At 36.9% G+C, this 23,179-nt stretch overlaps 1 protein-coding gene across 1 annotated transcript; it reads right to left on the reverse strand.

The window, feature by feature from the left end:
- Positions 1-5,651: 5,651 nt before the first annotated feature.
- Positions 5,652-23,150, reverse strand: LOC18448509 (ABC transporter E family member 2). The gene is made up of 13 exons (XM_006858560.4): positions 23,049-23,150; positions 22,514-22,639; positions 15,899-15,984; positions 15,713-15,810; positions 15,511-15,628; positions 15,284-15,373; positions 11,492-11,796; positions 11,187-11,382; positions 9,855-10,040; positions 9,303-9,572; positions 8,158-8,403; positions 7,934-8,068; positions 5,652-6,164 (listed from the first exon to the last, which is right to left on the reverse strand). Exons 2-12 carry the CDS (start codon positions 22,617-22,619, stop codon positions 7,949-7,951), a joined length of 1,821 nt encoding a protein of 606 aa, XP_006858622.1. The 5' UTR covers positions 22,620-22,639; positions 23,049-23,150; the 3' UTR covers positions 5,652-6,164; positions 7,934-7,948.
- Positions 23,151-23,179: the final 29 nt, after the last annotated feature.

A 23,179-nucleotide genomic window follows, 5' to 3' on the forward strand; every position in this document is an offset into this window, starting at 1 on the left:
AAGAGTAGACAGAGAAAAGCCATAATCTTTTTTTGCTGCGACCTCTCTCTACTGCGCTCGCTCTCTTCCCTCCCCTCTTTCACCTTTCTCTTTCTCTCTCTATCTCAGACGGGCGGTCCCTCCTACTCTCTCTCTCTCCTTCCGGGCCTCTTTCTGCCTCCTCTTTTTTCTGTTTTGCCACACACCTCTTTCTCTCTATTACGAGCAAGTTTGAAGGGCTATCCTTTGATCTCGTGACCTTCAAAATGTGAAATTTTGTGTGGGGTGATCTCAGCCACCTATTTAAAGTGGACGGTTGGGAAAGAGGGGGAATATGTAAGGCGAGCGGTTTGTATAGAGCCGAGGCTCTAAACAATCAAATTAGAGCCTACCTTTAAATAGTGTTGTGAAATATGATTTCAATACTGGAAAGTTTTGTGATAGTCTTAAATTATATTTTCATCTTTATAAAATTTAAAGCTTAAAAAATAGTGAAGATCGAGTAGATCTATGAAAACTTGAAAATTGAAGGTCCAAAAATACGTTACACGATGCACTATTTTCAAAACTTGAAATCCATATTTTTCTTATGTCCATGCATCTTGATGGTGAGATGATTAATTTGATGATATTTTGGCACGTGGTTTCAATATTGAAAATCTTTGTGATAGCTTTAAAATATATTTTTATTTTTATTTATAAAATTTTAAAGCTTTAAAAATAGTGTAGATCGACAGATCTATGAAAAATTGAAAATCTTAAAAATTGACAGTCCAAAAATGCGTTACAAAAAACACTATTTCCAAAATTTAAAATCTATTTTTTTCTTATATCCATACATAATGATATCGAGATGATTAATTTGAAGATATTTGAACATAAAAATAATATCTTCTAGTGAAATTTTTGTGATAGGCTCCAATTTAATTGTTTAGAGCCTTGGCTCTATATAAACTTTTCCCTATAAGTACTATCCTATAAGGGAAGTATAGAAAGCTTCCCCTACAAAGAATAGTGAAGTGAGACTCAGAATTTACTAACCTAAAAGAGCCCAACAATTACACCATCTCTTCTCTACTTTCTCACTCATAAAAATAAGAAGCAACAAAAAAAAAAAGCTCTTTTCGGGCACTAACACGTACAAACCCAATAGCCAATAAAATAAAAAAAAGTGTCTCCCTAGCCATGAGAACGAAAGCCAAACATAGAAACTTCTAAAACCAAACTTAAACTACCTAGGGCTTGTTGATGATGGAAAAATCATCGTGGGTTGTGTAGCATTGCAGTTATTTTTTATATATATATATATAGAAATTCCACAACTTTATTGAACTCAAATGTAATTATAAAGTCCGAAATAGAAACAAAAAGAAGGGAGAGCATTGCAGTTATTCTCCATCTAGGATCACAAGAACAACCAATGGAAATAATATGGAATTCAAACAATAACATTAAAGAAACTACAACAGCAACCACATCACATAACACAAAGGATTTGATGTGGTTTAGCCACAAATCGTGACCTACATTCACAAGAGAATGGTGTGAGGCTTTACTTATTGATTGAATGGAGATTACAATAGAAAACAAGACTCGAAAGGTCCAAATTACAATTGGCATACACACAGAGGCAAAAGGAAAAACTTGTGTATCCATTCACTAATATCAACAAGTAGATGTACAACCAGGGACAACTTGCACAACAAATTAACTTGCCAAGCAAGATGGAGTATATTAAGTAATATACATAGTAAATATTACACATTCTATGTATGATATAATATACAAAGTAATTACAAGATCTTCAATGATCTCTACACTCCCTCCTCCAACTAAGGTTATGATATAATATACAAAGTAATTACAAGATTTTCAATGATCTCTACACTCCCTCCACCAACTAAGGTTTTGTCAATGAGATAGTCACGACGAGCCTGAGTCATTGCCTTGGTGAAAATATCTGTAAGTTGTTGTTGTGAGAAAATGTGTGTGAGTGTAACATCTCTAGCTAGGAATTTTTTACGAATTAATTGACAGTCAACTTCTATATGCTTTGTGCGCTCATGGAACACTGCATGGGAGATCGATGAAGAATATTTAAGTCATCTAAGAGACCTCTCAACCAAGTGATTTCACTGCAAGCCCAGGACATGATTCGGTATGCGGCTTCTGCAGAAGATTTCGACATAGTTTGTTGTTTCTTACATTTCTATGATATGAGAGAGTCTCCAAGAAATACACACATCCAGTAGTTGGGCATCCAGCAGTTCGCATCAACATGGCTTTGTAACTGTAGAGAAGAGTGAGAGGAAAAGAACAGCCCTCTATCGCATGTACATTGCAAATAATGAATGACATAGTAGACAGCAAAGAAGTGCATACGGTGGGGATCTGAAACAAATTGGCTAACTACTTGCACTACATATGATATTTCAGGACGAGTTAAAGTGAGATAAAGTAGACTGCTAACCAGTTGTCTATAAAGAGTGAGATCTAGAAGTTTGTCCTCATTATCTTTTTTATATTTTACATTCACCTTCATTTATGTATCCACCCATTTATCATCAGTGGAGTTGGCTAGTCTGATTAAATCTCTGGTGTACTTCTTCTGGGTAATTATATATCCATCAGATGAGTAATAAATCTCTAGGCCAAAAAAGTAAGTCAATAGACCTAAATTTTTCATTTTGAAGGAATGATTGAGAAGCTCTTTCAAATATTGTGTATTGTCATGGTTGTCTCATGTGGCAAGGATGTCATCAATATATAAGAGACGAATTGTTATCCCTTAGAAACAATGGTGGGTAAATAGTGATAAGTCATGAGCAATTTGTGTGAACCCAACAGCAAGAATTACCTATCAAAAATTTCCAAACTATGCTCTAAGAGCTTGTTTTAAACCATTCAAGGATTTTTGCAAACAATAGACCTTAGACTTATCATGACAATACCTAGGAGGAGGTCGCATATATACTGTCTCTTTCAAATGTCCATGAAAAAATGCATTCTTCACATCCATCTGAGAGATAGTCCACTGACGAGTAAGTGGCGCAATTTTTGTACGTACAGTGGCCATTTTAGCAACTGGAGAAAATGTTTCTTCATAGCTTTTGTCATACTCTTACTAGTACCCTTGAGCAATTTGTTGTGTGCTTTATATCGCTCAATCTCCCTATCATATTTAAGCTTCATAAAAAAGATCCATTTACTTCCAATAATAGATGTGTTATGAGGACAATGTACAAGCTCCTAAGTGTCATTTTCCAACAAGGAACTTATCTCTACATCCATAGCCTCCTTCCAACATGACATAATAGAGACTTGCTGGTAGGTTGAAGGAATATCAACGGTATATACGGGGGCAAACAAGGATCTAGGTGCTTGAAAGGAATATCAACAATATCAATAACAGTAAACAAATATTTAATGTGTATTGAAAGGTCAAAATCACCAGAAAAAACTAATATCGGTCAAGTGGGAGAGTTACACATGAAGAACATCGTAATTAGGTAGAGTTATCATAAGAACTTGGGTTAGGAGAAAAAGAAGAGGGAAGAAAATCATTTACAAGTAGGGCAAAAGTCTAACCTTGCTCTGGTTGATGAGTTAAAGAGGTATGGATTGGTTTTGCTTGCCATGTTGTTGATGTACCAAAAGATGTAGTGATTTATCAATGAAACTAGCATATGAGAAATCTGATAATAAAGTAGCATAGGACCAATTGATTTAACAATTGAAGAATAATAAAATAGGCTTTTTAGAAAGACGACATTGTGAGAAACATGTACACGATGAGCTGCTGAATCGTAACATAAAAATCTCTTTTGGTCGGGACAATAACCTATAAAAACACAAGTGGCTGTTTTGAACAAAAAAAATTGTCCTTTCATGTGCGGGAAGATAAACAAACCAAGCACATAAAAAAATATACAAGAAAAAAATAATCAAGATGAACAATAAATAATCAAGATGGAAGATGGTTTATGAGATAAACAGTTATTGATACAACTTCAACTCAAAAATTACGAGGAATATGAGAGTCATGCGTAAAGGTCCTAACAACTTCCATGATTTGACGGTTTTTCCTCTCGACTATGTTATTTTATTATAGAGCACATGGACAAGTTTTATATGATTGGATACTTTAAGTTTTCAAATATTATTGAACATCATGTGATAAGTATTCCCCCATCACTATGAATAAGATAAAGGTGGTGTCGTTTTATCTACTCGAACGAAAAAAGGCAAACCGATGCATTTTTTTCAAAGAACAACTAATACAAGACTTATTTACAAAATTTAAGGCAAGTACTTTATTAGACAAAGAACCAGAACGAAACAAAGCGTATCTAATTTATTTACTTTCGGATGACCAAATCTCTGATGCTACATATGCCAAACATAAAAATCAAAACTCGAAGGAGAAAGAAAAAAACGTCACGTCTTGGTTTCTCAAACTCCAAAACAAGCAGACGACCAATTCTACACCCATTTTCTTTCAATATCTTAGTGTGTAGATTTGATATCACACAACCATTATGAGAAAATTAAACATTGTAACCAACATCAACAAGTTGGCCAACAAATATTTTATTAATAATTAATTTAGGAACCAATAACACATATGGTAAATAAAAATGTACACCATGGAAAACACAAATGTGAGAGATAATCAATACTAGTAATATCCAATTTCTCCCCATTAGTTGTGAAATTATGACCATTGCCTTGATATGGTTTAGTAAATAAAGTTGTGTACACTCCAGACATATGATTAGAAGCAACGAATCAATAAACCAAATGTGATTTATATAAAGTCCTAACCATATGAAATAAATGAAAAAAGAAAACGCCAAATCGGCCTCAACGAGGACTCTTTTGGGATTAGGTTAATTTATGTTAATTATTATGTTGGTTGGACTTATTTACTTTAGTTTGGGAATGAGCTTCCTGCTTTCCATTGCTTTCCATTTTAAAGAATTTAGAAGTTCTCATTGTCTACGTAGGGTTGATATGGAGTCCAAATATAGATAGGATTTTGTTCGTTCAAGTTTTTGAAGAAAAATAGAAAACATTGAACATGTGCCCATGTCCATCCCGTTTCTACAGATGCCGATGGCCTAATGCCTCAGACACAAGTTTCCAATTGCCAAGCACACAATTACTAGAGATAAAAATGAGGGCATATTTGACAAAATAACAAGAAAAAGTACACAATAAGACCATATACTATTTAGAAGTGAAATCGAGTGGCTAGAGGCATGTAATTCATTAGGCACAAACTCAAAATAAAAACTACATTTAATTGCACATACCCTCCATGTACTAAAAGTGAATGGTCATATAGGAAAATGTATGTTAGATAAAGGGAAAATAGGCCTGGATTAGAACTCACCCTGGCTAGGAACATTTTTTAAACTCTTGGACATAATTGTACGTAAGCTCAATAAAAGATGATATGAAGATTTCATAAGAAGATATCCGCCACCACTTTTTACAGCACTAAATCACCTTAGCACCTAAACATGAAAACCAACCATAGGAAGTGGGTCAAGAAGTGAACAACAATGAATTGACACCCAGTGCATCCCACAGTTTTTCGAATCAGAGAAGCCCAGGGAAACTCTTGAAATCTACGATTCAGTAATTTCAATCCTTATTAGAATACTCAATTGGAAGATTAAGAACTCTTTCCCAAACTATTAACTTACACAGCAGTTTGATCAAATTTTCAAATCAATTTGTCTAAACTTTCTATAGATAAATATAACGAATAGAAAAAAGAGAGCACTTCAAAACCATCCTCTTCTGCAACCCCCAAAAACCATCCTCTTCTGCAACCCCAAACCTCTGGGGCCATACAGTATATAACCAACCTCTTCAAAGGCCAGGGATGGGTCTAAGGTCTGCATCCTGGATGAACTGAACATAATACACTGGGGTCGACTACACACAAAATGAGAGGTAGCACTAATTTCCAAAATCCTTGAAAGTTGATTGTAACTAACTATTAGACAGCCCATTCAAAAAAAAATCCTATTTTAATTCCTAATTCACGCCACTGAAGATGAGCTCAAGAAGAACACACAAACACAGCATGCAAAAAATAAATAGAAGTTCCTCTCAGTACTGAGATGTTCCACAGCTTGGATGGAAGTTGAAACCTCAAGGACCTGCACAAACAGCTGGAAGCATGTAGAAAATTCAGTACATGAATGACCAAAACAAATTTTGCATTCTCCAAATTATCCATCTACTCCAAGTTACTACAAGATGAAAGGAAACAAAACCAGTAGCCATACAAGCTTAATCAACAAATGCAAACAAAATAATCATCAAGATACATGCACGATTTTGTGCATGTACGTGTGTATGCATTTGAGAGAGAGAGAGAGAGAGAGAGAGAGAGAGAGAGGTGTAGCAACTAGAAAACCAGATGTTACCACTATCACTCTCCTGTAACCCCCTTGAGGTAGCAACGTCCCCCCGCAATCTCTTCTCTAAAAGGACCTCGAGACCTAACCCCCCAGAATTCCCGTCACAATTCCCCCTTCCCCCATCTCACATCAGACGAAGGTTTTTTTCATCCTGATATCCACTTACAGAGTCCACCACAGATACAGAAACCCAATGAAATTAAGACTGGACTAGGCTGGCTAGTTTGGACCAGAAACTGGTAAACCGTTGCCCTAACCAATCAGTTCAAAGGTCCTGAACCATGGCGCTTCAAAGCACCATAGAAACAAAGAATATCCAGTTCGATGCTTGGACCAGCCGGTTCAACCCGTCTAGATTGAACCAGCCAGTCCAACGACCCATGGAATAAAACAGTAAAAACAGTGAAATGCCATTTCCTTTTTCATTTTTCCTATTTAGGCCAGTTTTAGGAGGGCTTTTTGTCTTTCGAAAATGATGAGTGGCATTTTGGTAAGTTACATTATTTGGGTGCGTTTTTGGGCTTCTCTTTATAGATAGATAAAGAGAGAGAGACAGAGAGAAAGCAACTTTAGTGACTCGCTCCCCCAGCCCACACCAAAAAAAAATAGTTATTCATATCAATCAATGCATCAACAACTATTCGAAAAAAAATTAATGCAATTAAGCTTCGTAATTAATTCCTCACCACAATCTCTCTCCCTCATCTTCATAAGTTATTTTTCATACTCAATCAATGCCATCAACAAATGTTATAAAAAAGAAAGAAAGGGGGAAATTTCTCAAAGGAAAAGTAGGACACAGTTTCTACGAGTCCATGTCGAAATGAGTCACCTCTAAAAAAATCTATTTTTGAGATGGATTTTTGGACTTAATTTTTAAGGACCTGTAATCTCTAACATAGAGATCATGAACATGAATTTGAAAAAAATAAAGATATTTTGAAAAAATAATAATTCTATTAAGAAAAAATTTGGACCATTAGTTTCAATTGTGTTTAGATGGACCATCTATTTGCGTCCATCTTTAAGATGGATGCTTTATACTTCGGGGGCCTCAAATGTAGAAATGTGGTCCCCGCCGCATGAAACAATTTTCCAGGAAAAGTATACAATGAGACCATTTACATTTGGTACAACGTGGTCACAATTAATCTTGACCATTGGATGTGAAATTGGGTGGCTGCATTTATTCCATTGACCAAGCTCAAAGTTCAATTTATCCATGAGATATGAAATATTTAACAATTTATCCAAATTTTTTTATTTTATTTCAGAATACCCATGAAAAAACACAAGATGATAAGTTGGAAAAGTAGCAATTGTGTAAAATGTTAAATAGTGCATCTCTAATGAGTTTTTTTATCAATTTCCCAAAAAAAAATCAATGCCATCAAGTTTCCTAGATAATTGTTTTCATTTGATTTTATTTTCCAATGGTTTTTGATGCAATGTAGATGAGAGGAAACAGAGGTCAGAAAAAAGCATCTCATCAACCGGTAATAAGAAAGAAAGCAGACCTGTGAAAAAAACTGTCAATCATCTAGATAGTAATAGGACCCAGCAGACTTCTGTTCCCTGTCCTTTGTAGAGTCCAATTTGTTGATTCGAGGCCTATAATTGGTCGGATCTCTCCTGAATGTAATATCCAGATGCTGCAGTAAAACCAATAGAAAGCCATTAAAGACAGATGAACATAAAGAAAGCAAATCAAGTAAACAGTAGGAAGAGAGTGGAACCTTACCGACAAGAATAAGTTCATTCCAGTCAACAGGGACTGAGGAGCATTTGCAGTGCAATCCACTGATGGCTTTCCCTCATACACAATAACTCTGTCTGCCAGGTAAGTCGCCATTATAAAGTCATGCTCCACAACAAAAGCAGTCTTCTTGGCATGAAGGATGAACCTCTTGATGACCTTTGAAGCCACAATACGCTGCTCGGAGTCCAGATATGCACTTGGCTCATCAATTAGATAGATGTCAGCAGGCTGCATGGATATCACAATTCATAAGTGTTGACTCTCAAGAGAGAAATATCAATCTTTACAATTTTCACATAGAGATGAGTGCACAAGAGGAGAGTATCATAAATGGATAGACAATGTTTCTTTTTAGGGCTTTCACTTTGTTTACTTAACGTGGTCTAAGTAGAGATTCCATGTGTAATAGAAATTTATATAAACATGCTGAAAAGAAACCTCTAAACCGCGCATTTAACTCATATAACATTATACGACTTTGATATTGATGACTCTTAAAACACTCCCAAAGAGAAAAAACTTTCAGTGCTCGAGGAAACTCAGGATAGCCAATAAACAATCAACCTGTTCAAACAAAAGAATAATCAAGTCTAACAAGATGGTCCAGAAAACCGTGAAATGAACGATTGTGACGGCCATTATAATGTAAACAGACCAGGCCAATTACATTATCATTATGAGACATAATGGGTGTACCATGCAAAACACCAGCTATCCACAAATATTGGGTGTTTGAACATTGAATAGAACAGCCATTATATAACAGCATAAGAACTGTTACAAGAGTCTTCAAAACTTGCAGAAAAGAACAAGCATAGTATCCAGTGCAACATTCATGTCTCTGTTATAATATCATTATGTATGGCAATTTTAAAATTATGTTCATCACAACAATAATTTTCAATTCATAATAGTTATTTCTTTTTCTACTCCATATCTATTATAACAGCCATCACCATTGCTTAAAATAACAGCCCCTCCACGATATGGTCCATTATAACACATGACCATCCTAAATTAAGTTCTAGATCATCATAATTTGGAAATTAAGAAAAGAGAAGAGATACATACGTGATCATACCATCTCATTCAACCATAAACAGATCAATAGAACAATGACAGCATACCTTGCCGAGACAGAGGCAAAGTGCTACCCTCTGCAACTCTCCACCCGATAGATTTATAACTTCCTGATCCATCAGTTGCTCAATTTGAAGGGGTTTCATGACATCTGACATGAACTGAGGATGCATATATGAATCCCGAATTTTCTGATGCAGTAAATGTCTGACAGTGTGCTGGAATTTAGGGCTAATCTTCTGGGGCTTGTAAGAAACATTAAATTCGGGAATTTCCACATCTGAACCTTCGATCACATCAGGTTTCAGTAGACCAGCCTGGTTAAATGGTAAAAAGCAATGAATAACAAATAATGATATATTAAAGGTGAAGCCACAACTCATAATGACATATTAAAAAACCTTTCTTTTGTTATTAAAAGGCTAAGAAAATAAAAGCCTTTTTCAGTTTGTCATTATTTTGCAGACCCTCTAATCTTTATATTAAAATATCGAAGTACAAGTAGCCATCAACATTATTAGCATCAACCTCAAAAACTTCGAAACATTTAAAGGACTGATTTAGGACACAGGCAAAAAAATAATGATAAAACTTCTTACAAGCATGCGGATAAATGTTGTCTTCCCAGTCCCGTTCTCACCCAACATTACAATAATCTGAGAATCGGTAAATTCACCCTCAACCACTGTAAGCTTGAAATTTCCCTGAGTTTTACTCATGGTTGGGTATCTATATCGTGCATAGGTCTGAATTTCCTCAGCACTTTCCTGTGGATTCTCTGCAACCTGAGCAATGCAAGCCTTTCAATATCATATAACAATGACATAATAATATAGTTCCAAACCAGGTCTGGTCAAGGCCAGGTCCCAAACTGGGTCGCACTAGTGCTTAACCTAGCAGACCTCGACCCGCTTTTGGACTACACTGACCTAGCTGAATCCAGACCATGAGTAGTTCAACCCGGACAGTCTTACCAGGTTAAACGAGTTAAGTTGTATCCTTTTTTTGACAAAAGAAAAAAAATGATTTTCTTAACTTTATTCAACAACTCTAACATTGTAACAGAAAAAGAATAAATTCAATAGTAAATGGCGAGTTGCATGATGCTCCTGCTGAAAGATTAGAATTTTTTATTAAATATTCAACATTTCAACTAGAAAAGTAACATTTGAGATTTCAATTTCACTCTTAATTCTTTCAAGACTATTTTTCTAGCTGAATAATGTCAATATTTTCTAATTTCCTTTTTGAGTTTTCTTTTTTTGGATAGATGAGTACAATTCTAGAAATTCCTCTTTTTATAATTCCTATTTTTTATAGACATATTTAGCTACATTTTTTATTTTTTTTTCATTCCTTCTTCTTATCCACAATAGAATATCTTTTAAATCAATATTTGAATTAAACCTAAAAGAGATTTTTAGTGAGGGATGGATACAACTTTTTGGCAACTTCATTCGATTTATACATAGAAAAGAAATTTTAAGAAAAAAAAAGATTTCAGGTATGAGTTCAGAAAGAAGAATATATTGAGAAATCCCGAAAATTTGGACGGATAACTTAGAATGGTGAGATTTATTTAAGTTGCCTCCCATTTGTTTCCCCTTTATATATAGACTATAATATATCCAAACATGCACAAATATATTAAAGATATAAACCTTATGTATTAAATTTACTACCTTATATACTCTCTCTCTCTCACACACACACACACACACATGCTCCTGTGAGCACCTGCACACACAAGTGAAGTTTTTTGTGAAGTTTTTTTGACAATATGGAGTCCTCTAAAAATACTGAAAATCTGGGTTAACTTGCTAAGTTGACCTGCGAAGACCCGGATAGACCTGACCCAGTGACTAACCGAGTCTGGCTTTGGGTATAGGTTTTGCGGACTATGGATGATAATACAAAACAATTATCATAACCTTGAATGTCAGGTACTCGTCCCGGAAACGAAGATTCTCAGTAGGAACAAATCCCGCTAAAAAGATATTGATTCCTTCTCGGACAGAAAATGGAAGTGTCACAACTCCATAAATTCCAGGCTTCCCATAAAGGCAGCAAATGAAGTCAGATAAGTAATCAAGGACGCTCAGGTCATGTTCAACAACGATCACATAGCTGGAAAGGAAAGAAAGAAACTCAGCTGTCAAACCCAATAACAAGTAAGAATAAGATTTGATGGATAAGCAATGTGAAACTTAAATGGAGTTGTGGGCATTAAAGGAACCTGTTCGGACGGAGTAAAGATCGAACTACTTGTGCGGCTTTTAGCCTTTGCTTTACGTCAAGATAACTTGATGGCTCATCAAACATGTATATTTCAGCATTCTGAACTGCAACAACAGCAATAGCAAACCTCTGCAGTTCTCCACCTGATAGGTCCCCAACATTTCGATCTATAACCTGATTCAACTCTAGATCATGGCAGAGTTCAGCCTTCATCTCCCTCTCATCTTTTTGATCAAGCACCTGACCAACATTCCCTTGCACTGCCTTAGGTATGTGATCAACATACTGAGGCTTTATGATAGCCTGTCAAATCATCACAATAGTCATTGATCGAGTATGGACAATAGCACTACGTTGCAAATTTTCTTCGTAACACATCCAAGCAACAAAAAATACGTAAGGAGGCAGAGAAAATTAGGAACCATGTATAGCAAATAAGAGCCACATGATTTGCTTCCATTATCCTTTCGCTAATGAACCACTCGTGCTAACACAGTGAGAGCACAAAGAAACAAAGACATATAAATCATAAAGCATGCAGTGAGTAAGCAGCAAGCAATTTGAGCTGCATACAGAGGCGCACATAACTGTGCATTAAAAACTCTGGTCTACTAGCTCGTGCCCTCAACGAGAGATACAAGAAAGAAAGCAAAAAAAAGCAGAAGTATAATGATCGAACGTGCCACAGACTTCTCATATGTATCCATAGTCATAAGAACATGTGACAGGGTAGTGCTTTCAAAAGTTTGATTATTCAGAGAGGTTAGAGGTGAACATTACAATTGCATCTAAAAGTTAGTTCTAGTTCTACAAACGGAAAAAAACAAAGTTTTTTTAACCAACTTTCAAAAAATTATAGATGAGAACCAGTTTTCTATTCACGTGCAGAAAATAGCACGTCAATTTGACGCGACCACACCGACAGGATAAAGCAAAATCCATACTCGAGTATTATGTCTGATGTTGGTCGTAATTCTTTTCATAGGCAGAAGATCAATACAATCTCGGAGATGCCTATTAGAAGAAAAAGATAATAATTATCGGACTTTGTGCCACATATCTCCCTTTTAATACCAAGAGAGTAAGTAAAGAAATTTTCTAGAAAAGAATATGAAAGAATCTATTTCCAATCAGACTGATTCCTTTGTTAGCAAAATGATCTAGCCATGCCAACAATTTGGTATAGTGTTGGACCGGAAATATTCCTCCATTGAGGATCCAAATTATAATGATGAAACAAGATGATCTTGATTTATCGCAGTTATCAAAATGTTGATTATTTTAGATGTCAAAGTCAAGGTGTCAAACAATGATAGTCCACACTTAATATATAGTCATTGTCATTGTCAATGTAAGAAATGTAAGTTATATGAGACAACAAAGATTGATTGGATCTTCAGAACCATCAAACAGCTATGGCATGCAGTATGCTCCAATCAAAGATCACCCAAAACAAATATCTACCATCATTACTAACTGTCAACCAAATTCCCTAATGGGAAAATTATAGATACCCCATCCCCCCTTACAAAATCAACTTTTTAGACATCCTACCCCCCCATGCTTTTTCTCCCACACCCTAAACCCCAACACTATTTTTTTTTTGTATTTACCCCACCTAGTCAAAAAGTCAATGAATTTTGGGATAAAAATGCCCTCACTCTCTACACCAAGTCACGTGTCATTAGGTCTATTCTCTTTACCTCTAATTGTATGTACTCTCTCTCTGCCCACACACTCTCTCTACAAAAAAAACCCATTTCGCTCTCTCTACCGTCCTCTCATTCTCTCTCTACTCGCCCTTTGTCTCACTTTATCTCTATACCTCTCTACCTCCCCACTTTCTCTTTCTATCTCTACCCGTCCTCTCTATCCATTTTTCTCACTCTACCCTCCCTTTCTCTACCCGCCATCTATCTCTCTCCATCTATTGTCTCTCTCTATTCGCCCTCTCTTTGTCATTCTCTCTCTACCTGCTCTCTCTACCCGCAAAATGGTGTTAAATCGATGCTCATGAGATTTTAAGCCATAATTGTTATAAATTGCCCCCATCATCACTAATTAAACAATTAAAAAAGAACAATTTTGAGTTCTTAAAAGGCTACATCTGGCTGCCAACATAATTAGTGGCATGAAGTCATTGAGTTCAAAAAGTCTATTTTATGCGGTCCGGCAACCACAGTGCCAGACCGCATTATAAGGCAATATCTTTCTAGAGAACTATGCGATCTAGCAACCACAGTGCCGGACCGCATTATAGGACAATATCTTTCTAGAGAACCATACGGTCTGGCACTGTGGCTGCCGGACCACAATTTTTTTTGCGGTCCGACACTCCACATGGTATTCCAGAAAATAACCACTTAAGACAGAAATTCTTTTTTACAGGTAGAGAGAGCGGGTAGAGAGAGAATGTCGGACAGAGGGCAAGTAGAGCGATGGACAACAGATGGGGAGAGAGATAGGTGGCGAGCAGAGAGAAAGATAGAGGGCGGTTAAAGAGAGAAAGACAAAGGATGGATAGAGAGACAAAGTGAGAGAGAGGGCGAGTAGAGAGAGAAAGAGAGGATGGATAGAGAGAGGTAGAGAGAGCAAAATGGGTTTTTTTGTAGAGAGAAAGAGAGTGTGGGTAGAGAGAGAGTATGGGCATAGAGGTAGAGAGAATAGACCCAATGACACGTGACTAGGTGTAGAAAGTAAGGGCATTTTTGTCCCAAAATCCTTTGACTATTTGACTAGGGGGGTAAATGCAAGAAATAATAGTGTTGGGGTTTAGGGTGTGAGAAAAAGTATTGGGGGGTAGGATGTCTAGATAATTGATTTTGGGAGGGTATTTACCAAATCGACAGGTGAAGCTTCAATGGGTGCATAATTTTCCCTTCCCTAATTAACTATTAGCCAAACTCCGCAAATCCCTCTTAAGCACCCAAGACCTAAGAGTATGCAGGTCCTCACCTACTACCCTACCTCGTCACTTCTATATTTAGCTTCTAGTAAGAGATTATCACACAGTGCACAATCCAAATCTAGGCTTTTTGAGAACAAGATCAATGCGATCCGGCTGCTCCCTCACATCTCTTCAATTTCTATTGTCTTGTCTTAAGCCCATCAATATTCAACTTGAAAGCCTCATAGGATCACTTCCAACGCTATTCCCCTCATACATGTTGGTATAGTAAGCAAACGGGAAAGCCTTTGATGCATTTCATATTATGTACCCCATCAAAAGATGCAAAATTTTGAAATATAAATATATTATATTAATTAAATATATAATATGTATTATATATATTATACATAATATATATTATATATAATACGGTTGCATTTATAAACTAAATATAAATATATAATATATTATATACCTTGAAAAGGTATAATATATATATATATATATATATATTAATAATAATATCTTATAAATATTATATATTATACATATTATACACAATACATATATATTATATATAATACAGTTACATTAATAAAATAAATGTAAATATATAATATACTATATACATTATATCAAGGTATATATTATAATATTATATATAATATATATAATATATATTAATATATATTACTATATAATATATATAATATATATTAATATATATTAATATATATTACTATATAATATATTACCATAGGCGAGTAAATCTCTTTCGCCAAGTGACATACACTTCCATCCCACACAAATTGCATTTCAATGATGGTAGTAGTGTCATATAATAACTAAACACACTCACTCTTTACAACGATTAGATAAAGATATTGTGAATCCAGGCACCTTTAAATTGTCTTCCAATATACGAGTGAAATAATTTTGAAGCTCCGATCCCCGGAAATATGTCAATATTTCCTGCCAATCAGGAGGATTCTGCACAGAAACAACTAGCATTAAACATTTCCCTATGGTACACTAGAAATGTTTTTTTCACAAAGGTAAATGAGAAATTTTCCATAAGGTTCACAAGAAATTGTAAGAGGAGAAAAGGTTCCAGAAGAAGTCTTTACATTATACCGACCCAAATTAGGTTTCAATTTCCCAGCCAAAACTTTGAGAGCAGTTGACTTCCCTATGCCATTTGTCCCAACAAGTCCAAGGACTTGCCCAGGTCTTGGAACTGGCAACCTGGAAAACTACATATCAGAAATATGTATGATAGGATAACCTACAAATAACTTCTGAACAAAAGAGCTTTGCAAGTGCACTAACCTGTGCAACTTGAACGTGTTTGGGCCATATCGATGAGTTGTATCTTTATCCAAATCTTTGGGCAGATTGATTATCTGGATAGCATCAAATGGGCATTTCTACATGCAACAAAAACAATAATAAGCTTGATTCATTTCACTAAAGTAAATCAATTCACCCAGAAATTATGTACGACAATATACAAACCTTCACACAAATACCACATCCAATGCACAACTCTTCTGAAATATAAGCAATCTTTGAGGCAGGCGAAACCTCGATACAAAGTTTACCTACAAGTAGCTCACATAGGGATATTAATCATTTATTTTCATTCATCACCTGGGAATCAATAAATTACACCTGTCATGAAGACAGAGAAAAGCTGCACATTGCCAAATATAAATTGAAAAAAGACAGAAACAACAGGTTAATCCTGGCACCATTAAATAATTAAGTATAATGCCTGTCCGACGAAAACCAATCTGGAACATTTGGATGAGACCAGAGAGGCCATGCACCTAGCATCACATAACAGAATATATCTATCTGGAACATTGCCGCAATTTTCTTACTTGATTGTCAGAAAACCGTACACACCCATAGTCAACAGTTCCTATTTTCTAAGAAATGAGTTCATTGCCTTCAAGAGAATTGTCAAGTAAGCTATTCCCATCTCATAGGATCCTGTTGCAAGCCCACAACTTTCCCTGATGCCCATGATTTACCAGTCACCCCATCAACTAGCTGTCTGAATGGTGATGAATAGCTTAGTGCAGGAGATTTCCTTTTCTTTTCTTTTCTTTTCTTTTCTTTCTTTCTTTTTCTTTTTTTTTTTTTTTTGGTTGGTTGGGGTGGGGTAGTTGTCGCTTAGGGAAGGAGTTGAGGGGTGGTGCCATCTTGGTAGTAACACCTTACATGGTGCGTGAGGCAATTCGTAGCCAATTTTACAAAAATTGTACTGTGGCTGATAAGAGACTTGTACTGTGGAAGCTCTGAAGACGATTTGGATACTTACAGAATAGAATGGGAACACGGTCTCTTTAGTGTCTACTTTGGTAAAGTCAAGTTCATCATATCTTTTTTGAGAAAAGTCAAGTTCATCATATCCTGTGGCAATAATCCATACCGCCCAAATTCTCCTCCAAGTATTTTTTTTTTTTTTGGAGAAAAGGTTAACTTGTATTAATAATAATAGTAATTATAAAAACCACACCTAAGTAGTAAAGATATCTCACTAGATGGGTGCTTAGACTGTAAAAAAACAATGAAAAACCTAGACTTACCAAAAAGTATCTACAAAGGCAAAAAGAGATCAAAGGATTTGAACCGAAGAAGAAGCAAGATGAAAGCACATAGCACGAGTGTAGCTAATGGTGACAGAAGAGACTTTACAAGGATGGAAGCAAGAAATATAAACACTACAGGAAAAGGACCATAAACTTAGCAAAAAGTAGGTGCAGAAGGAAAAGAAGTTAGGTACAGAAGGAAAAGAAGTTCAAAACCAAAAGGTTGGAGGTGAAAGAGATTTGCTAAAGATAGGAGAAAGAGAGATTGAGGGAAAGACTACAGGAAAAGGCGCAAGAAATTATGCAAAAGACAGCAACAGAAGGGGGATAGAGAGAGCATAGAGAGGGCGGGAGAGAGAGAGTGAGAGAGAGATGAAACCAAAACAGAAACAGAGCTCTAAGAACTGTAGAGTGGAGGGTAAGATATAAGAGTATGGTAAGAAATGCAAAAAAGGAAAGGGAGATAACAACAGCAGATAAAATCCAAGATCATCGACCAGCAACATGCTTCCCTTTTTTTCTTCCTCTTCTCTTTTTTTTTTCTCAATCATTTTTTTATTATATTTTTCTCTTTTTTATCCTCTTTTTTTTTGAAGAACCTAAAGGGAACAAAAGCAACCATGCACAGAGAGATAAGTGGCTATCAAAGGATGAGAAAAGATGAGAGTGGAAGAGGGTAGGCTTCCAGAAGCAAAATAGAATCCTACATAACAGATGAGGGAAGTGAAAAAGAAGTATTTAACAGTCACTCTGACTATTCCCAGGGCTCCTTTTGCCAATCTATCTGCTGCTGCATTGGCAGCACTCTGAATATGATTCAAAGTCACCCTAGTACCCCTGCATAAAAAGAAAATGTGATAAAAAATATATGTGGGCCTCCACGGGAGCTGAGCTCTCTTGGATGCCCATGCTATAACACTCCTAGAGTCCGCTTCCACCAAAAGACCCCTTTAAGAGGAGAGAAAAGGTATGGTTCTTAACAAGCCCTCAAGTAAAGCCATGGTTTCAGCAGTTGTGTAGTCCCCTAAACCCATAGAACCAGAGAAAAAGAGCACGATCCTGTCAGAGTCGGCTATGGTTCCCCCTATGCCTGATTGACCTGGGTTACCTATGGAGAAGCCATACGTATTGAGCTTGAGAAAGCCTGTGGATGGGTTCTTCAAACTGCTCGGTATATAGGCCCAACAGGAGCAAGGGACATCAACGTTATCCAATTACTTGGAAGTTGGACAACCGTAAGTTACTTGCACTGGTATTTTTTGTGCCCAAAAGTATAATTCAGCTACAATGCCGTCGAAAAGAGACCGAGACTGTCTAGCCATGTTACGAAAGATCCTCGCATTTCTGTCCCTCCAAACCCTCCACAACAAAGCTAAAACTCTATGATCCAGAGGCATCTACTGGCTTTGGAAAAGGGAGAGAAAAAGGACCTGAAACAGTTGGAAAATGGAGAGGGGAAGTGCAAAGAGAATCCCCAAAAAGCTGAAAAAAAAGGCGACCAAACAGAATGGGTGAGCTGACAATGAAGGAAGAGGTGATTGACTGACTCTTCATCCTGCTAACATAAGGAACATCTATCAGGAACCTGATTTCCTCAGTTTTGTTGTTGGTCCAAAGTGAGAAGTTCCCCTCATAAGAGGATGGAGTGATATCAAACTGATTGATAGCACATGCGATGGGCCTGAAACTTTATGATTAAGGTGAGCATTAATTTCCCCCATGGAAACATGACAAGAGGTCAGCAAAAGACACTCAGAGGAAGATGAAGAGTGAGGGTGGACCAACAAATAGACAAGGTTGAGCGGTAGATGACACGTGGTGAGAAGCATTAGGGGCAATGGTGAGAGGTGGCGTTCAATAGGCAGGCGGAGAGATGGATTGAGATGGAATCGTAGGATGGATGGCTAAGAGGGAATCCCGAGGCGTTAGTAGATGAGCTTCGTACCAGGCCTGGGGCCAGCCTACGAGGCCCACCTTAGGGTTGCGACCAGCCATAGTCCCAAGAGTATGGTTTCTAGCATGGACCATAGGACCATTAGATTTCCAGTCTTTCTATAGACCACCATAGTCCATCCTTCGTGGTCCACTCTAGTGTAGGCATGGCTGCTAAGCTTGGCAAAATGTTAAACCAAAATCCTAACTTGGTAAGACAAACCATTGGATAGAAGATTGATGACCGAAGAAATGGAATCCACATAAGTTGATTCAATCATGAGAACAACAAAAGCTCAGGCATGGATTCCGAATGATTTTCCATGAACTGAGATGAAGACGCCATAGCAATATCAAAACTTAACACAAATGGTGCATCTTTCAGCATCCCAGTCCCTCTGGATATGAGGGCACTCTGGCCAATTCCAATGGCCTATTCCTCTCTTTCTCAAGGCCCTGGGAATCACTGATTCCACCAATGCAGAAGTTGTAGCCTTGCTAGAAGGACTCAAGAAGATAATCCACTACAACACTCTTTATTCAGCAATTCAGGTTGAATGCGACTCCAATAACGTTGTTAGCTTGGCATCCAACCTCCCTCTACCATTGTGGCCACTTACCTCCACTTTTGATTCCATCTACCTCATCTGCAATGAATCATCGCATGCGATATTTAAACACATTCTCCGAGGGACCAACTCAGCTGCAGATCACCTCGCCAAGGAAGGTGCCTACAACACCTTTCCTTTCCTACCCTTATTTTCTCTCAACAGGTGCGTTCATTCCCCGGTCTCTTCTTCAAACCCTCCCTCCTCCCCCTTTTCTCCCTCTACCCTTTCTCTCTCACCTCCTCCCCTCGAAAAATAAAGAAAAAAGAAAAAAAGACAACGAAAAAAAAGGGAATAGAGGAAAAAGAAAAACTATTACCAAAAAAAAAAAAAAAAAATTTAGAGATGGGAAAGCTTTCTATGTTCCCCCTACAACATAGAAGTTCTATCCTCCCCTACCATCCAGCCGTCCATTTTTTATCAAGAGAACCACTCACCATTTGATCTTAGATCCGACGTCTCAAAGCATTTTATTTTTAGTTTTTTAATACAAAATTTCTGAATATGAAATTTGGTACGTGTCATCTTCTCATTGGGACGCACCTATAAAAAGTATTAACAATAATTTTTCAATAAAAAATAATGACCAAAATACCCCTTGAAACTTTCAGGGGTATTTTGGTCATTTTATTTTATTGAAAATATTTTTTCTATATGTTTCGTTAGTGCGAGATTAATAGGGGAATGGACGTCCAAACTTTGGTGTCAAAATAGTTCATAGAAAAAAATTTAAAAATAAAATAGTGTAGAAACATGACATTGTGATTGGGGCAATCTTAGCCCTCCATTCAAAAATGGACGGTTGGATAAGGGGGAGGATAGAACTTCTATGTTGTAGGGGGAACATAGAAAGCTTTCCCTTTAGAGATATTTCGTCTCTACTTTATTTTCAGTCAGTTCCCCCATTCCAACCTTCCTTCCCCCTAACCCTCCATCTCGGTCTCTCTTCTCCCCCTACACCTATTCTGTTTTGATTCTATTCCCCACCCCTTCTCTCTTAGCCCTTGCTCTCTGGAGGTGATATCCCCTTCTCTCTTAACCCTTACTCTCCAGACATGATATTCCTCATCCTCCAATACCTTTTCCCCTCCTCACCCCCCCCCCCCCCCCCCCCCCCTCATATGGACCCATCTTCAAGACATTAGTGAGATTACAACCTATTTCCACAAGTATTTCAAGCTAGGCGGCTCATAACTGGTTTCATGTGCTCTACCTCATCCTTTTGGCCGGTGGGTGTTGCCTCCCCTGCAATTGGAACATGACATCAGAGCAAACCCTCGGCTATGGAACCAATGTTTGACATCTAAGACCTCTCGCACAACTAAAGAAGGCCACGGTTTCAGGACTACCTAGCATTTTTCTTAAAACTGTCTCACTCAAGGATTTGAAGACTCTCACCTTGTCATTTTGTTATCTCTTCCTCTCTCTTTTGTTCACCTCTCTCGACATACTTCACTAATAAACCTCTTTCCTTCCCCTGTTTGCTATAAATTACAGTTTTAGCTTTCTGTTTTTTGTTTTGGTTCTCTGCTCCTTTGCCTTTTTTGTTCACTGAGCTCCCATCTTGTGGGCTGCCTTTTACCACATCATGTGGTCTTTGTATTAATATAAAGTTAACCTTTCTCAAAAAATATCCAATATCTCTAAAAACGTGTTGAGACCTTACATGAGCAGGTATCCCTTCAGCTGCAATCCTAATTTTTTCCCTTTTTTGTGCATCAGGGGACATATCCCACTTCCTAGGATATAGGCAGCCGCAGCCTCCCATGCAAGAAAATATTTCCTCTCAAAGTCATGAGGTAGGCAATAGTTTTTTCGGAAAAAAAAAATGAGGTAGCTACTACTATGCATTAAGCTAATATGCAAAGGCTTTATATCACAAGAGAACTCTAACCATTTCGTAATACTTCTTATATTTAAAGGTAGCTATAAAGGAATCATCAAGCATTTAGAGACACTCCTCCAGTTTATGATTGGGGAAAAGTAATTTGAGGAACCGAGCCATCAAAAGGTATTTGTAGTCACTGAGAGGAGGTAGGTTTTAGTGGACCAGGCGATCTATTGGCCTGAGAATGAGCATTACTCACCTAATGATTGACGATTACAAAAAGTTGTCCTTGGGTTTGCAGTAACATTAGATTCGGACCTTCTAGTAAGAAATTTATGGTGAGTAGGTAGGATTAAGTGACGATAGTTATTATACAGAGGTGGTCGTTGTAAGACAGAAGACTGAGGAAGATGATGTAGAGAATTATTGGAACTCATAATGGGTCACAACATCACAAACTAACACACATGAAACAATGCAAACTCTGGGCACTAAAACCAATACCAAGCATCACACCCTCGGACACCACAAATTGAAAAATGTAGCCCTAATAAGGAAAGGTGCAATTAGATATCCATAGTAACACGGCGCCAAATCTCAATCTTGGTCTAGACAGCACTCTTGAATCATTGGAGTTTAATTAAAGGAAAAATTTTATATACGGTTGACACCTTAAAATGTAGAATTAAGGTGCACCTCAAAAATCCGTCGAAAAGGCCTATTTTGATGTTGGAAAAGTATCTAATTGATCATCTCAACATCAAGATGTATTGATATGAAGAAAACAAAGATTTCAAATCCCAATAATAATACATCTTGCAAGACATTATCTAGACCATCCATTTTCATGAATTTCATTCTTGTGTATATTTGCTCAATTTAAACCATTTTTTAAGTTTAAAATTTTATAATTAGAGATAAAAATAGATTCTTGGGCCATCCTAAAAATTTTCAACACCAAAATTGCATTTTATAACAAAGTTTGGAGGTGCACATTACTTTGATTGTTTAAGTTTGCAGCCTTATGCAAACCACACCCTTAATTAAAAGCAAAATTTTGTCCTTTGAATCATCTATGTCAGAGAACTGATGCCCAAGCTAAAAGTGAAAGAATGTCAACTGCAAATGATTGCAAATTTTCCTACTAATAGGAAAGGAATTGTACCCGTTTTAACAACAGGGCAGCTCTTTTTACACTCTTGGCGGCATTTCTTGGGCTTGCAGCGATCAGAATTTACGATAGCAATACGAGTCAGTCGCTGATCTGCCATTTTCTCTTCCCACTATCACACTGTAATCAGAAGAACAACTCAGATAAAATAACCCGAATCGAAAAAGGAGCAAAGCACTCATAGTGTTTAAAAAAATAAAAGGCGCATGACAAACAAACGGTGTTTAAAAAAAAAAAATTAAGAATTCCATCCATAGAAAACAGAAACAAAACGGCCATCAAAAATAGATATTCCTCTTGTTGGTTTTTATGATAAGAAGTCGAATACATCACAAAAATAAGGATAGTAAAAAACCCAAGGAGGTAAAGAAGGTCAAGAGACCTTAAATAAACAGGGAAAATCGAAACGAGCGATACAATCCACTTTGACAAGAAAGCACAATAGGTAAATACAGATCTACTCAATTGGATTCATATGATGCAGAGAAAGAAGTGCTCTTGCGTGAGATGATTTGAAAAAAGGGCTAACCTCCTCGATCAAATATATACTGGAACTGCGATGGTGCGATGAGAAGAGAGAAAAAAACGATCAAGCCTTCTTCAACTCTCCCCTGGTTATCCAGCCTCCTTTAACTCTCCCCTGGTGCATGGGTGAAAATA

Source organism: Amborella trichopoda, chromosome 6 (genome assembly GCF_054954075.1).
Source record: "Amborella trichopoda isolate Santa Cruz 75 chromosome 6, AtrichopodaSantaCruz75HAP2 v2.0, whole genome shotgun sequence".
Classification (NCBI taxonomy): domain Eukaryota; kingdom Viridiplantae; phylum Streptophyta; class Magnoliopsida; order Amborellales; family Amborellaceae; genus Amborella; species Amborella trichopoda.